This window comes from Diabrotica virgifera, chromosome 2, assembly GCF_917563875.1.
Source record: "Diabrotica virgifera virgifera chromosome 2, PGI_DIABVI_V3a".
Lineage (NCBI taxonomy): Eukaryota > Metazoa > Arthropoda > Insecta > Coleoptera > Chrysomelidae > Diabrotica > Diabrotica virgifera.
The window spans coordinates 72,893,548-72,911,664 of record NC_065444.1 but is presented as its reverse complement, the minus strand read 5'-3'; the positions used below and the strand labels follow the sequence as shown (position 1 = coordinate 72,911,664).

General features: G+C 33.9%; 1 protein-coding gene across 5 annotated transcripts in view; it reads left to right on the top strand.

The window, feature by feature from the left end:
• The window catches only part of LOC126880097 (zinc finger protein 813-like), a 106,428-nt gene that overhangs the window by 56,067 nt on the left and 32,244 nt on the right, over positions 1–18,117 (top strand). Inside the window, exon 5 of one of the 5 annotated variants that reach the window (XM_050643778.1) lies at positions 15,924–16,968. The exons of 1 other annotated variant lie outside the window; for it this stretch is intronic. In XM_050643778.1, coding sequence (XP_050499735.1) covers positions 15,924–16,786 — 863 coding nt within the window. In that variant the 3' untranslated portion in view covers positions 16,787–16,968. Of the gene's footprint in view, positions 1–3,934; positions 6,175–15,923; positions 16,969–18,117 lie in introns of those variants that run through there. 3 more of the 5 variants (XM_050643776.1, XM_050643775.1, XM_050643777.1) reach the window with 3 other exon arrangements.

Below are 18,117 nucleotides of genomic sequence, written 5' to 3'. Positions count from 1 at the left end.
GTGTTTATCAAGGGAAGATGTCTTAGCACCATGGCTCAAAGCCTTCAGCAATGCATAACATCCTTCGAACGTTGGTCTATAATGTCTGGGTACAATTTCTCCCCAAACAAAACAAATTGCATATTATTCTCAAAAAGAAACATACCAGAGCAGCATCGACCATCAATATTCCTATACAACCAGGAACTAAGCTATACTCCACACATAAATTTTCTGGGCATGATATTCGACGAACGTCTGTCGTGGAAAAATCATATTAAAACACTAACTCTTTCTTGTCAAAAGGGCTTAAATTTATTAAGATGCTTAGCAAACAAGTCTTGGGGATCTGATGGTCTAATGCTGCTAAAAATATACAGAAGCCTTATTCGATCGAAAATTGATTATGGATGTATTGCATACACATCTGCTCGTCCTTCAATATTAAAATGCTTAGATACTATACACAACACCACAATAAGAATAATTCTAGGGGCTTACAGGACAACGCCTGTAGAAAGCCTATACTGCGAACTGGGCGAACCAGCTCTATCTTTCAGACGACAAATTCTTAGTTTATCCTATGCCTCCAGAATAGCATCAATACCATCAATTCCTGCTCACAAAAACACGTTCTGTAATCGTTTCAAATCAACTTTTCAACATAGCACCTCTCCACCACCCTTTTATATTAGAATTCACCGGTATATATCAACGTTAAATCTCCAAAATTTCCCCAGAACGTGGTTAATGAATGAACACAGCATTCCTCCATGGATTATCAGAACCCCATATGTAAACACCCAATTGACGAAATATAATAAATACGATACCAATCCACGTCTTATATATCAAAATTATAAACAAATAGTCGCAAAATATAAAAATTATACCCACTTATTCACTGATTCGTCTAAGTCTTCCCAAGGTGTAGGAGCAGCAGTATACATAAACAATGAAACCAAATATTTATTTAAGCTTCCCAGCTCCTACAGCATCTTAAATGGTGAACTTTATGCCATATTACAAGCGTTGAAGCACATTTCCAATGCACAAACCAAACACTCCTTAATAATATCTGACTCACTCAATTCACTGAGACTCATACAACAAACCTTTACGAAAAATCCAATAGTCATATTAATCAAAGAAATATTACACAGTCTGCATCAAACAGACTCAAAAATAGTTTTTCTATGGGTTCCCTCTCATTCTGGAATCGAGGGAAATGAAAACGCTGATCGTTGGGCTTACACAGCTGCGCAATTACCAACATTGGCAGAACAATCAATTCCAGCCGCAGATACAAAACAATTACTAAAATCAATGACTCTCAATTTATGGAGTGAAAAATGGAAAACATCCACGAGCAAGTTAAGAGACGTTAAAGAAGATACTGGTCCATGGAATCCACATACAACCAACAGATCGAACCAAGTCATCTTATCTCGTCTTCGGTTAGGACACTGTAAACTTACTCATGAGCATCTCATTACCCATACCGAAGCACCAAAATGCAGAAGATGTAATATACCAGTATCAGTAAAACATGTGCTAACAGAATGTGATGAATTCGCCGCTTACAAACAATCTATATCTGGTTATTCAAACAATATGAAAGACATTCTTAACCTGCAAACCGACTGTAAACCTCTTTTCCAATTCCTTAATAAATGTAACCTAGTAAGTAAGATTTAATTGTACACAATTTCATACTTTTGTAAACTTATTAATTGTATTCTCGTTACCCCGCTGATGACCTTCGTGGTTAATGCGGTTATTTCTAAATAAAAAAAAAAAAAAAAAAAAAAAAAAAAAACAATATAATAGAATAGAAATATGCTTTATTGTCATTGAAAATTGTACAATTTTATAGAAAAACCTTAAAATGAGCCAGAAAAAAAAAAACAATAACAAATACAATTTATTCAAATTACATAAATCGTAAAAACTATATGATAACGTGGAAAAACTATATGATAACGCCAACGCCAAAGTTAAAATAGGAACGAATGTTTCCAAAGGTTTCGTAGTAGACAAAGGACTGAAGCAGGGATGCTGCCTATCGCCGACACTTTTCAAAATATATCTGGAACAAGCATTGAAACTTTGGAAGCGGAAATGCAGCGGCATGGGTATACAATTAAATAATAACAACCTGTACACTCTATGTTTTGCTGATGATCAAATTGTGATTGCTAACGAATATGACGATCTGGAATACATGACTCGAAAATTAATCGAAGAATACAAAAAATGGGGATTAGAAGTTAACATAGATAAAACAATGTACATGAACATCGGTGGCAACGAGCAGAGTCTAATTTTAAATGACGGACAACACATTAAGTACAACAATAAATATTCTTATTTAGGAGTAGAAATCACGGACGACGGCAAATCAGATCAGGCTATAAAAAAACGAAACATTCAAGGTAGAAGGGCCATATCGCAACTAAATAGTATTATTTGGGATCGACATATATCCAAAAAAAAATAAACATCGAATATACAACACTATTATAAAGAGCATAGTAATGTATGGAAGTGACGTGTGGCAATTAAAGACAACTACTGAAAGAACACTACAAGCCACGGAGATGGATTACTGGAGACGTGCCGCAGGAAAATCAAAACTCGAAAGAGTTAATAACCAACGTATACGAGAGATTATGGGAGTCACACATACGATTGTCGAAGATATAAGAGTACAACAATTAAAGTGGTATGGACATGTGCAGAGAATGCCAGAACACCGTCTGCCCAAACAGATTCTAGATTGGTCACCAAATGGAAAAAGAAAAAGAGGCCGACCCAGAAAGAGCTGGAGAGAAGGAATAGACAGAGAGATCCGAGAGAGAGGTTTAGACGAAGACCTTTGGGAAGATAGAGATGCATGGAGATTGGGCATCGGAAGACGTCGGAGGACGTTTTAAACCGATTATATATATATACATAAATCGTCAATATAAATAAAAAATAATGAAATATAACAAAAACAATATATTGCAAAATTTAAATAAATTGCAAATTGCACAATCAACCGTAGCAACTAATAAGTTTAAGCAAAATAACAAACTAACAATAATAATTTTTAGATACATCTTCTCTGAACTATGTAAATACACTAGTCTAGTCCATTACGCTGACTGAGCTGGCGTGATTTTGCCGATGTGTTGCCGATAAATGCGCGCTTAGGTATTTAATTCCGGGCTGTAGCGGCCCGTTCCGTTGCCGACCGATTCGATCTAATGAGCACAGACCTTCACAGGTGTGAAATTTATTTTAAGCAGTTCAAACATAAAACTTCTTTGGATAAACATATGAAAGTCCACACTGCAGAAAAGTCTTCTTTTTTATCTACGGAACTAAGCCCAAATTGAGCCTTGGCCTCCTTTATTTTTTGCCTCCACCCTTGTTTGTCTGTGGCTACTCTTCTCCACACACGGACTCCTAAAAGTGCTTTTGCGTCGCTGCTTACTGTGTCTTCCCATCGCTTTCTTCGCTTTCCAACTGGTCTCTTTCCCTGCATTCTAGCGTTCCTTTTGGTAGTCTATCCTCTCCCATTCTTATCACATGCCCGGCCATTGCAACCTTTGTATTCTAATGATGTCTGACAGTGCTGTTTCCTTATAAAGTTGATAAAGCTCGTTGTTGTATCGAATTAATATAACATAATTTGTTTAATATCTAAATAAAAATAAATAATAAAATTCCTTTATTCAATTTGAAAAATAATATTTTAATATAACATAACAATATAATTTGTTTAAAATATAAGTAATAAATAAGCGATGAAATTATTCTGACGTTAGGTATTGGCCTGGACAAACTTTACGACGTGTCGCATTAGGCTTTTATAAGATTAGATTATATTCATTCTTACTAAAGTTTATTATTCCTTTGTTCTACCCTGTAGTCTCAACATAATCATTTTTTTTTATTTTTATTTTAGGTTTTTCTCATAACACAATGGAAATCATGGAAAGTGAACTTGCATGCACCACTAAACAACAAACAAGTGCAAACACTGAAGAAACAGCTTTAAAGAATTCTATTCGTAAATGTAAAATTTGTTTTAAGCCATTTAATCATGCAGGTTCTTTGAAAAAACATATAAAAACGCACTCTAGAAAAAAGTCTCACAAGTGTGAAATTTGTTTAAAACAATTTTTTAATTCAAATAATTTGAAAACACATTTGAGAACACATATTGGAGAGAAGCCTTATAAGTGTGATATTTGCTTTAAACAGTTTCTTCAAACAGATAATTTGAAAACACATTTGAGACTGCACACTGGAGAAAAACCCTGTAAGTGTGAAATTTGTTTTAAACAGTTTGGTCAAGCAGGTTATTTAAAAAGACATTTGAGAGTGCACACTGGAGAAAAACCGTACCAGTGTGAAACTTGTTTTAAACAGTTTGGTGAAGCAAGTAGTTTGAAAACACATTTGAGAGTGCACACTGATGAAATGCCTTACAAGTGTGAAGTTTGTTTTAAGCAGTTCGCCTATAAACAATCTTTGGAGAAACATATAAAGGTTCACATTGGAGAAAAGCCTTATAAGTGTAAAGTTTGTTTTAAGCAGTTTTCTGAGAAAGGTAATTTGAAAACACATTTGAAAATTCACACTGGAGAAAGAGCTTATAAATGTGGAATTTGTTTTAAGCAGTTTTCTCAGAATGTTCATTTGAAAACACATTTGAGGGTGCACACTGGAGAAAAACCTTATAAGTGTCAAATTTGTTCTAAGCAGTTTAAGCAAGAAAGTCATTTGAAAACACATTTGAGAGTGCACACTGGAGAAAAACCCTACAAGTGTGAAATTTGTTTTAAACAGTTTGGTCTAGCACATGAGTTAAAACAACATTTGAGGGTGCACAGTGGGGAAAAACCTTATAAGTGTCAAATTTGTTTTAAGCAGTTTAAGCAAGAAAGTCATTTGAAAACCCATTTGAGAGTGCACACTGGAGAAAAACTCTACAAGTGTGAAATTTGTTTTAAACAGTTTGGTCTAGCACATAAGTTAAAACAACATTTGAGGGTGCACACTGGGGAAAAACCTTATAAGTGTCAAATTTGTTTTAAGCAGTTTAAGCAAGAAAGTCATTTGAAAACACATTTGAGAGTGCACACTGGAGAAAAACCCTACAAGTGTGAAATTTGTTTTGAACAGTTTACTCAAACAAGCAATTTGAAAAGACATTTAAAAATTCACACTGTAGAATAGCCTTACAAGTAAGAAATTTGTTTTAAGCAGTTCAGACATAAAACTCTTTGGGTGGACATAGAAAAATTCACACCGGATAAAACCATACAAGTGCGAAACTTGTTTTAAACAGTTTGGTCAAGCAGGTGATTTGAAAACACATTTGAGAGTGCACACTGGAGAAAGGATTTATAAGTGTGAAATTTGTTTTAAACAGTTTAGTCAAACAGGCAATTTGAAAAATCATTATAGAGTGCATACTAGAGAAAAGCCTTATAAGTGTAAAATTTGTTTGATGCAGTTTGCTCAAGGAAGTTATTTGAAAAGACATTTGAAAGTGCACACTGAATAAAAGCCTTAAGGCCGTGTGCGATGAAGAAGCTCGCCGTAGAACTCGGACCTCGATTTTTTTACCCTTCGCTTCGTTATCGAACATATTCGCTTCGTATCTGTTTAGTATACGAAGCGAATACTTTCGATAACGAAGCGAAGGGTCAAAAGCCTTAAGGCCATGTGCGATTAAGAAGCTCGCCGTAGCGAACTCAGACCTCGATTTTTGACCATTCGGTTCGTTATCGAACGTATTCGCTTCGTATCTGTTTAGTATACGAAGCGAATACGTTCGATAATGAAGCGAAGGGTCAAAAATCGAGGTCTCGGATGGTTATGTGTTCGATTCTCGCACACACATCTTGGGAACTTCTTCTTTTTCTCGAAGGACCAGTTGGGAATCCAGCACCTGCAAGGGATAGGGAATGGTTTTTAGTTAATTAAACACAATGCTGTTTATAGAACAATAGAAAATATGTATATTGAAGAGTTAAATGATAGAAGACTAAGTGAGAGATAGCTGATGTTATATGTTTAAATTATAAGTTTGTGAAACAGTTTATACCGCGCAGAGTTTACCTTGTTAGAACATCAAACCGTTTAGATGCTATGGCAATACCGCGACTGTTGATTATAGTTGATTAAATAAGATGTACATATTATCTTTGTATTTACAGTTAATAGTTAGGATTGTTTTAACATTTAGCACTAATCACTTTCGGTCTAGTTGCTAAGGCCACATACACTAATTATTTGGTTAGATTTATGGTGAAAACAGACGAAAACTACATGTCAGGAGCTCTTAAAATGCGGTGTGTTCTTGGCATATTTGGTTATAACGAGGGAAAATGAAATTGAAATGTTTCTTTACCTGCTTTTGGCGTGGTGATGGCCATAAATAAATACCATAACTGCCTGTATACAGGAATGCCCAACATCTGTGTGCTTATTGAGACAAGTGCTGTAATAAATTCCACCGCCGTCCACCACGTTAATAAACTTCTTCCTTCTTGTTTATCTATCGACTGATATTGAATAGTGTAAGAAATTTACAATTTATGATGGCCAAATTTCATTGTTAAAGTCCATAATCTACACCTAATAAACTACGTAAGAGGCATCAAAACATTTCAGTGGTGGTATGCACAGTATTATTGTTATCTGAATAACGAGATCCGCTTTTAACGAGGTAATTAGTCCGCCATTTCAGTTCTCGTTATAGAGGGAGTCTACTGTACAATGTGAACATTTCATTTAATAATTATAAAACTAAACTACACTGCGCGCCAAAATTAACACATAATTTTAAAATTATAATTTCAGTTGCAATGAAAAAAAAATTGTTTGTTCTTTTGCGCTTTAAGGTTGCTTTTAGAATATCTGACATAAAAAACTTTTGATTTTTTACAAAAAATATATTGAAATAAACAATATAACATCATAAATAAATGACGGAATTGATTTTTTTTTAAGTTCAAGAAAGTACTAGTACCCAGTAGGTACTAGTGCTGAGTAATGCCTCTTTTGGCGTTTATTATTGCTCGACAACGATCTCTCATACTGAGAATTACCGTTCTTATATTTTCTTGATCAATTTGATCCCAAATTTCAACTAACCACAAAAACAGTTCTTCTAATGTGTTTGGTGCATTAGGTAGTTGTCGTAGTCGTCTGCCTATGATGCCCCAAACATCTATTGGATTGAGGTCAGGACATCTCGCAGGTCAATCAATGACAGGAATCCAACCTCCTGACGATATTGCTGCACAATTCTTGCCATGTAAGGCTTGTCACTATCTTGCTTAAGCATGAAATTATCCCCAATAAATGATGCAAATGGCACGACATGCTCTTCTAAAATGTCTGTAATATACCTGTGTGATGTAAGCCGCCCGCGATCTATTCTAACTCCGTACGAGCCTCCAAATTAATCCCACCTCACACCACTATCGAGCCGCCACCCTACTGTACAGTCCCTACGGTGTTACACTGTGCGTAGCGTTCCCCAGGCCTTCTGTACAGTCTGTTTCGCCTGTCATCCGAAAAAAGACATTACCTGGATTCATCGGTGAACAATATTCTTCCCCAATCGTCATTATTCCAGCCAACATGCTGACGAGCAAAATGCAATCTTTGCCTTCTGTGGTCTCTGGTCAATAAGGGGCCAGTGGGTGCCCTTTCAGGGAGTAGGTCGTTTTCGGCAAGTCTTCTTATTATCGTATTTTGGCTGATTCTAAAGTTAGTCCATTCTTTCACGGTTTTTGCTCTAAATTTTAAAGAACCGCTTGGATTGACATGAAATTTGGCGTACGTTGTTTAGCTTACATGTCAAAGAAAAAAAGTGATATTGTGCCGATGTGTGCTTTTGCCCTGAGGGTGACTTTCACCCCCTCTTGCGGGTGAAAAAATATATGTCCAAAATAAGTCCGGAAATGGGTAAACTGACTAATTTTAAGTAACTTTTGTTCTATAGAGCTTTTTCGCCAAGTCAACAATTTTCGAGTTATTTTCGAGTGAATATGTTCATTTTTCGGTGTGTGTGGCCGCCTGTTACAAGCAAGTTGGTTTGAAAGTGCTCTCTCAGAAAAATTGTGAATTTGGGTACGTACACTTTTTATTTAAACTGAAGAACTGTCTACCATATACCAATAGATGCAAAGAAGAGTTTGAGAAGAAAGATTTCAAAAATATCATTCTATTCTTCTAATAAAAGGAAAAGTTCAAAATTAGTAAATTATTCCTTAAAATTAAAGTAAAAGTTTTTAGTATAACCAATTTTAATACATTAACTTTTTGCATTGTAAGTAACGTTTTTGTTTAAAACAGTAATTACGGTCTGCTATAATAAAGGTGACCATACACTAAAATCCACCGTAGTAAAAATATGGAACAGAAAATTGATGCGATCCTTGAAAAACTATTAAAGTTAGACCTACTGGAAAAACAAAACATGAGAATGGAAGACAAAATCGACACAATCACTAAAGAATTGGCAGAACTAACAGAAGAAAATACAGAGTTAAAAGAAAAGAATCAAGAACTTCAAACAATATTGCAAATTCAAGAAAGAAGGGTAGAAGTATTAGAAAGAGAAGTAAGAAAAAAGAATCTGATCATCCAAGGAATAGAAGAGATCGAAAATGAAGACGAAACGCAAATCAAGCATAAGATTTCAGAAATATCAAGAAAATTGCAAGTAGAACTAAATACAGATCAGGACATTATAGAGATACGAAGACTTGGTATCAAAACTGTTAATAAGAAAAGACCGATCCTCATAGAATTCAAAAATTGGAGCAAAAAAAACGAGGTCCTTAAAGAAACAAAGAAATTAAAAGGTACAGACATATTCATAAATGAAGACTATCCAAAACACATACAAATTCAAAGAAATGAACTTCGCAAATATCAAAAAGAAGCAAGAGAGAAAGGTCAAAATGCAGGCATTCGTTATCACAAATTGCTCCTAAATGGCGAATTATTCACTTTGAGTCAATTGCAAACCCTATCGCAAGAGAATGAAGCTATAGTTATAGAAGATCAGAAGAAGAATGGAGCTAGAAAACATGGTGATAGATCCCTCTCCGAGGAAGAGTTATCAATGGGCTCTACGACAGAAAGATCAACGAAAATAACGAAAACAGCGTACTCAAAAAACAAGTAACTAAAGCAAGTTGGACGGAGTCAAAGAAAAAAGAAAATAGGACGAAAACAGCAATGGAAGAAGACACTACCGAAAACCGAAGAGAGAAAGAAATACTCACTGTCGGTGCGGACGCCTGCAGCGTACTTAATAGTAGTAACAGTAATGTTAAGGTGGTTAATCATTATTATGGCGACGGCGTCCGCATTGAGGGTGAAAATAGTAATAGTTATAGGTACAATAAGAAAAATGATGATTTTTTTATGAGAACATTTGATAATTTTGATTTTGTTTTTAATAGTGATGTAGACTTTAATTTTAAGAATAGGGGTAAAGATAACAGAATTGTAAAGGTAGGTCAGAAAAACGAGCAAACTGCAATAATAAACCAAGATATAACTCCTCATACTTGTAATGTTAGGGAAAGTCAGGGCAATAATAGAGCAAAGAGTATTGGACAGGAGCGTCATCATCGGGTGACCGCTGGGGACACATCGGGGGATTTTCCCAGCTCTAGTCAAATTAAGGCAAAAAATCAAAATTCAACAAGTAAGGCTGAAATAAAAAGTGGCCACGATGGCGACATAGAGATTGAATGTACGGAAGAGACTAGAAAACAGGATAAAACAAACAAAAAGGTGAATAAGTACAACAGGAAAAAGAAAAATAAGAAAAAGGGAAAAGTTTTAATTGGAACTTGGAATATAAGAACATTGGGAGAAATAGGAGAACTACAAAACCTTATTGAACAAATAAAAACCTACAAAATAGATATTTTAGCGTTGCAGGAAATGAGATGGAAGACCGAAGATATCTGGGAATATGGAAAATATCTAATATGTCATGGTAATTCAAGAGGTGGGATGGGCTTCATAATAAGTGAAAGATACAAACATGCGGTAAAAAGCTTTACTAATATAAATGAAAGGATAGCTATTCTGAAAATGAAAGGCAAGTTCTTTGATATTAATTTCATTAATGTGCACGCACCTACAGAGGACAAAGAAGCAGAAGAAAAAGAAAATTTTTATGCCAGATTAGACCAAGAAGTGTCAAATATAAACAATTATAGCGTTAAAATACTTTTAGGAGATTTAAACGCAAAAATAGGAAGAGAGGAATTATATCAGGGAAAAATAGGTGCACATAGCCTGCACGAAATAAGTAATGACAACGGGCAAAGAATCATAGATTTTGCAACAGACAAAAAAATGGTGATAAGCAGTACAAAATTTCCACATAAAAATATCCACAAAGAAACATGGGTTTCTCCCGACATGAAAACAAGAAACCAGATCGACCACGTCTTAATAGACGCAAGACATGCTTCAGACATTTCAGATGTGAGAAGTCATAGAGGGGCAAACAGCAGCTCCGATCACCACCTTGTGCTAATTAAATATAAACAAAAAATTACCGCCAAAGAAACAGAGAAAGGTGAAAAAAAGATCAAATACGCTTCAGATATATTGGCCTCTAATGAAGAAAAGAGAGCAAGATATGAAACGAAAATAGAGGACATAATTGAACAATATGATCAAGTAAATGAAAATCAGGTCAGAAATATCGAAGATAAATGGAATGTCTTAAAAGAAGCAGTGATAGCAGCTGCAAAAGAAGTAGTGGGGGAAAGCAAAGAACCTAGCCAAAAAATATGGTATGACAAAGACTGCCAGAGACTAATGGAACAAAAAAACCAAGCTAGGCTTAAAATGCTGAACAACAGTACGGAAGAAACCAAAGAGGAATATACTACAAGAAGACGACAATTAAAGAAACATCTAAGATTTAAAAAGAGGAAACACAATAAAGATAAGATTGAAAGGCTAGAAGAACATGAACAAAAACGTGAAATAAAACTATTTTATAAGGAAATAAATCTTGAAAAAAAAGGTTTCCAACCAAGAACAAAATTATGCAAAGACAAAAATGGGGTCTTAATAGCAGACGAAAAAGGAGTGCTAAAACGGTGGAGAGAACATTTTAATGAACTGTTGAATAAACAAAATCAACGTTACGAAATAGAAGAGCCAAGATTAGTAGGAGAGACTGAAATAGACCAATATGCACCAACAGAAGCAGAAATAAAAGAGGTAATAAAAAAAATGAAAAATAACAAAGCCCCAGGATGCGACACAATAACTGTAGAAATGTTAAAATATGGAGGACATAGAATACAGAGTGAAATATCAAACTTAATACTAGAAATATGGACCACAGAAATAATGCCGGAACAATGGAAAATTGCAGTGATATGCCCTATACATAAGAAGGGAGATAAGCTAGATTGCAATAATCACCGGGGAATATCACTACTAAATGTTGGATACAAAGTATTTAGTAAAATATTGGAAGGAAGACTAAATAATATAATGGAACAAACAACAGGGGATTATCAAGGAGGATTCAGGAAAGGCAGGTCAACTATAGACCAAATATTTACAGTAAGGCAAACGCTGGAAAAATTCTACGAGCGGAATACCGAACTACATCATCTATTTGTAGATTTCAAACAAGCGTATGACTCAATAATTAGAAAGGAATTATATAGCGCAATGCAAAAGTTAAATGTACCAAAAAAACTAATCAGATTAGTAAAACTATGCCTAACCAACACCAAAGCAAAAGTAAGGATCCAAAATCAACTGTCCGATGAGTTTAACATTAATGAAGGTTTAACACAAGGGGATGCACTGTCAACAACACTTTTTAACCTTGCGTTGGAACAAGTAATCAGGAAAACTCCTATAGATAGGGATGGTACAATATTTACAAAGCTCAATCAGGTCGTTGCCTACGCAGATGATATAGACATAATCAGCTGGACATTAAAAGACCTAGAAAAAATTTATACATATTTTAAAGAAGCGGCACAGACTATGGGTCTAGAAGTTAATGTCTCAAAGACAAAGTACATGATAACAACTCGGGAAAAAGTACAAACGAAAAGCAACATATCTCTGAGCGGGCAAATATTTGAAAGAGTGGACCGTTTCAAATATTTAGGATCAACAATAACAGAAGGAAATAAAAACAGTGATGAGGTAACAGCAAGAATTTCTCTTGGAAACAAATGCTTCTACAGCCTACAAAATATCATAAAGTCAAAATCACTATCTATTAATTCAAAAGTAAAAATATACACAACAATAATGAGACCTGTAGTAATGTATGCATCAGAAACATGGACCTTGACTAGTGAACAAGAGGAACAACTTCTTAGATGGGAAAGAAAAATCTTAAGGAAAATATATGGACCTATACAGGAGAATGGAGAATGGCGTATAAGAATGAACCACGAAATAAATAGAGTGTTTAACAGACCGACTATCACAAAAGAAATACGAAGTAAACGACTAAGTTGGTTAGGACACGTAGAAAGGATGGATGATAAGAGAAATACAAAAAAAGTACTTAGAAAAGAATTAAATGGGAAGAGACCGAGAGGTAGGCCTAGAAAGAGATGGATTGATGGTATTAAACAGGATTTGAAAGACCTAGGAATACGAGAATGGGAAAAACAAGCAAAGGAAAGAAAAGCATGGGCAGCTATAGTCAAACAAGCAAAACACACATAACGCCGAAAAGACCTCAAAAAAAAAAAAAGAAAGTAATATTTTAGATAAATATCGTTTAGAACTTTTGAGGAGTTGTGCGTGTGGCTGGCCTCCACACCATGTAAAACTTTAGAGCCTAGAAACCCCAACGGGCGACCATGGCCCTCCATGGGCTGTCAGCGGTCACCGATGATGATGATGATGATGTTCATTTTTCAACAAAATAACCACATTTTTAGACAGATTTTCGCAAATAACTCAAAAAGTAAGTATTTTGTCGAAAAAACGTTCTTAGCAAAAATATAGCCTATAAAAAAGTAAAAAAATGGTGTCCGCGTTAGGTCTCTGGATCTCGTAGAACCAGAGTTATAGCTAATGAAAAATAGATTCATATTCACCAAATTTCAAATAGAATATTTCGACCTTAAATATCCAAAAAATCAAGCACTTTTGGGGAAAACCCCTTATAACTTTTTTAAAGTGTTTAAAAAAAGCTTTATTTCTGTTTTTACAAAAAGTTTCTAGCATTAAATTTAAGCAAGTTACTCTCAAAATAAAGTTGGTCCCTCTTGTTTTGGCAAAAAAAATCGGGAAGACCACTCCCTAATTAGCAACTTAAATGAAATTAATCGTTACCGCTCCACAAATTATTTTACTTATGTTGTGTTTATATGATCTGTAAGTTTCATTGATTCAAAGTGCTTATTTTTGAAAAAATTTGGTTTCAAAGTAAAATTTTTAAAAAATTTAATTTTGAAAAATATGCTGTTTTTCAAAATAATTTAAAAATTGTTAGAGATACCAAAAATCTCGAAAAACAAAAAAGTCAGCATTGCTTTTCTGAATATCATGTATTTATTTGTTTTTCTGTTAGACAAAAATTGATTAAGATTTGGTGTTTCTAAATTTGCATACATTCGTGATCAGTGACTCGTTCAACCCCTTTTAACTACAGCCTTTTCAATAATAAGGACTTTGAACCGATGAAACTTACAGATCATATAAACAATACATACACGAGTCAAGAAACTTGTGAAGTCGTAACGATTAAGTTCATTTAAGATACTAATTAGGGGGTGATTTTCTCGATTTTTTTACCAAAACAAAAAGGGACTAACTTTATTTTGAGCGTAACTTGTTTACTTTTGATGCTAGAAATTTTTTTTATAAAACAAAAATGAAGCTTTTTTAAACACTTTAAATAAGTTGTAATGAGTTTTCCCCGAAATGTGCTTCATTTTTGGTTATTTCACGTTAAAGTATTCTATTTGGAATTTGACGAATATGAACCTATTTTTCATTGGCCATAACTCTGCTTCTACTAGATATAGAGACGTGATATATACACCATCTTTTTTTAATTTTTTACAGGCTATATTTTTGCGTAAAATGTTTTTTCGACAAAATACTTACTATATGAGTTATTTGCGAAAAACCGTCTAAAAGCGTGGTTATTTTGTTGAAAAAATGAACATATTCACTGCCAATTAACTCGAAAAATATTGACTTAGTGAAAAAACTCTATAGAACAAAAGTTACTTAAAATGAGCCAGTTTATCCATTTCCTGACTTACTTTGGACGAATATTTTTTCACCCCCAAGAGGGGATGAAAACCACCCCCAGGGCAAAAGCACATATCGGCACAATATCACTTTTTTTCTTTGACATGTTAGCTATGTGTGTGCCAAATTTCATGTCAATCTAAGCGGTTCTTTAAAATTTAGAGGTTTTGCGATATTTTACCGTTAAAGAACGGACTATAGGGCGAGGTGCGAGGTAGATATTTTTTATAAGCTATATTTTTCCTAAGAATATTTTTTTTTTCAATAGAATACTTACTTTTTGAGTTATTTGCGAAAAACCGTCCAAAAACATGTTTTTTTTGTCAAAAATGAACATTATTCTCTCGCAAATAACTCGAAAAGTACCTACCTATTGACTTACTAAAAAAATCTATAGAACAAAAGTTGCTTAGAATTAGTCATTTTATCCAATACCGGACTTATTTTGAATGTATATTTTTCACCCCCGAGAAGAGGGACGTAAAATTGTAAACTTTTTCTTATATAATAATAGACAATTTAAACTACCTATTCCCAAATTTTCATCCTTTCTTTATTTTTTTGGGTCAGATTGTTCTTTGATCGGGCTATGTAGCAAATTAAGAAAGACAAATAATTTATTAGTAATAAATTTTACAAAAAAAAAACAAAAACAAAATACAACATTTTTGAAACACTTAAAAACTACTTTTGTATGTAAACGTCCGACGTGGAAGTGGAAACGTTAATAAAATCAGTTTTTAAGCTAAATTGTGATTTATTTTCCATTTAGAATAATAAATTACATAAATGCCACAAATAAATAGCTTCAGAACAATATATTAGGTGATAATGAACAATGATTTAAAATGAACAATGTTTTAAATACATATCCATAAACTTCTAAAATATAATAATCCATTCGTATATTCGCGGTGTGCAAGTACTTGGAGGGGATACGAGAAACGATCGTGCGCGAATAGCGGAGAAATATTACAACTTTCTTAAATAATTCATATTGTCAATTGAAATTGTCAAATTGACGTATATTTCATATCTACTGTCATTGAAGAAAAAATTATATATTGCTCCACAATATTGATATGATATTCAATTATTATGTAAAGGTAAATTTAATTAATTGTATTTTTCTTGCAGTACTGCATTTTAATAACTAATTTTATTTACTACATACAATTGTTTACGTTTTAATAACATAACCTGAATCTTATTTTTTCTTCTTATTATTTTTTGGACTATGGCCTTGACAATTATCCAGTAACCAGGGCTAATATAATTGGCCAATATAATTAAAAGTGCCAAAAATGTTGCTGAGCGTAGAAACCAGGTGTCGCTTTGCAGAACTTGCACGGTCGCAATACCGCGCATGCATAGAAAGCTATGATCTGCAATCGACTTGTGCTTGTAGTCGGTTCAGTTCGGCTGTTCCTCTTCCGTTCTGCAGAACCTTAAGTGAGTACAACGGCCTCCTTTATTCAGATGAGCTTACCCAAGTTTTTGTATGTATTTTGACGCGTAGAACATCTGAATAAAAGAGGTCGTTATAACCCCTGGCGACAGCACTACAAAGTTTATTATTCCTTTGTTCTACCCTAAAGTCTCAACATAGAATTTTTTTATTGTTTTTATTTTTATTTTAGGCTTTTCTCATAACACAATGGGAATCATGGAAAGTGAGCTTGCATGCAACACTGAACAACAAATAAGTGCAAACACTGAAGAAACAGCGTTAAAAAAATCTATTTGGAAATGTAAAATTTGTTTTAAGCAATTTAAACATACACGTTCTTTGAAACAACATATAAAAACGCACTCTAGAAAAAAGTCTTACAAGTGTGAAATTTGTTTTAAGCAGTTTAAGCAAGGTCGTCATTTGAAAAGACATTTGAGAGTGCACACTGGAGAAAAGCCTTATAAGTGTGAAACTTGTTTTAAACAATTTGGTGAAGCGGGTAATTTGAAATCACATTTGAGACTGCACACTGGTGAAATGCCTTACAAGTGTGAAATTTGTTTTAAGCGGTTCAGCCATAAAATTTCTGTGGATAATCATATAAAGGTTCACACTAGAGAAAAGCCTTATAAGTGTGGAGTTTGTTTTAAACAGTTTTCTCAGAAATGTAATTTGAAAACACATTTGAAAATTCACACTGGAGAAAGAGCTTATAAATGTGAAATTTGTTTTAAGCAATTTAGCCAATCAAATGATTTGAAAAAACATTTGACAGTGCACACTGGAGAAAAGCCTTACAAGTGTGAAATTTGTTTTGGGCAGTTTTCTCAGAGAAGTAATTTAAACACACATTTGACATTGCACATTGGAGAAAAACAATATAAGTGTGAAATTTGTTTTAAACAATTTCGCGAAGCAGGTACTTTGAAATCACATTTGAGAGTGCACACTGGAGAAAAACCCTATAAGTGTAAAATTTGTTTGAAGCAGTTTACTCAAGGAAGTAATTTGAAAAGACATTTGAAAGTGCACACTGGAGAAAAGCCTTAAGGCCGGCGTCACTTATACGGAACGTTACACATGCTCCTATGAGTGGCGGCGCCTGGTGTAAAATATTGGGGGTGCACACATAATGTTAACATATAAAAAGACCTTGAGACCCTATTTCCATAGGTAAAATTTTTTGAGTGTCTTCAAATTGTAAAAATCAAAGGACCTTATTAAAAATTACAATCAATAATGTATTTTATTGACTTAAAATTATAATTTAGTTTTTGAATGTTACAAGCAAGTTTTGTAACGAAAGTCAGTCGCCTGTTATTTTTTAGATAAATTATTCACAAAGTCAGTAAAACTTGGAATTTCTTAATCATTTTTTTTTAAATTGAAAATCATGGCCCATAGCTATTCTAAGGAAAGTTTTGATACGTTTCAATGCAGAGAGACATCGTTCTGTTTCTGCAGTTGTCACTGGCATCGTAACAAGTACATAATTGGAGATTCAAATTATTTCAGAAAAATCGTCTTGTAAATTATTTTCAATCAAAAATTGAGTTAAGTGGACTGCGCCGTATAGTTAAAATCGTATCTTCTATTTTATTCATTATGCTTCTTCTTCTCCAAATATGTGCTTCACACCTACATAATTTGTAAGTTTTTACACAAATCTCGATTTTAAATTATCATTTGTAATCCCGACGTTTGTGCTTTGGTACATTCTTAATTAACAAATTTAGTTTCGGCATTTTTAATTTTTCTTCTAAATATAATGAAGAAAATTTAATTGATTTTAAATATTCCACGCTAACATTTACATCCACAAATCCTTCCATTCTTAATATAGTTCCGAAATTCGAACTTCACGAATGCAAAATTTAAACGTACGTGTGCCGTGCACGTTGAAAACACCATAAGATCACATCCAACTTGTGATCTTGTGGCCATCTAAACTTGCTGGCTATAGCGGGTAGCGGAGTGGGTGGTGAGTTGTATTTTGCCGTATGAAAAGTCATTGGGATAGGAACCACCGTAAGAGCGGTGAACGCGGGGTTCTGTCTAAGGCCTCGCATCCGTGAAGTTTCTCCTTTGAAATAGAATAAAAATAATTAAATGTGACCTATTAGATACTTATAAACTCCTTGGATCTGTTATTTCGAATTTCAATTACTGTATAGTTAGATTAAAATGTTATTTATAGAATGATAAATTTTACATATTATATGAATGTTGGTGTGAAAATAATTTTGGGGGTTCACGTGCACATGTATGGAGAAACCACCACTGGCTCCTATACGACGGAATCAGGGTGTTGAAATCTGTTAGCCTTTAATACACACTATTACGCTACAAACGCTCATTGATTTAGGCACCTATTAAGCTAT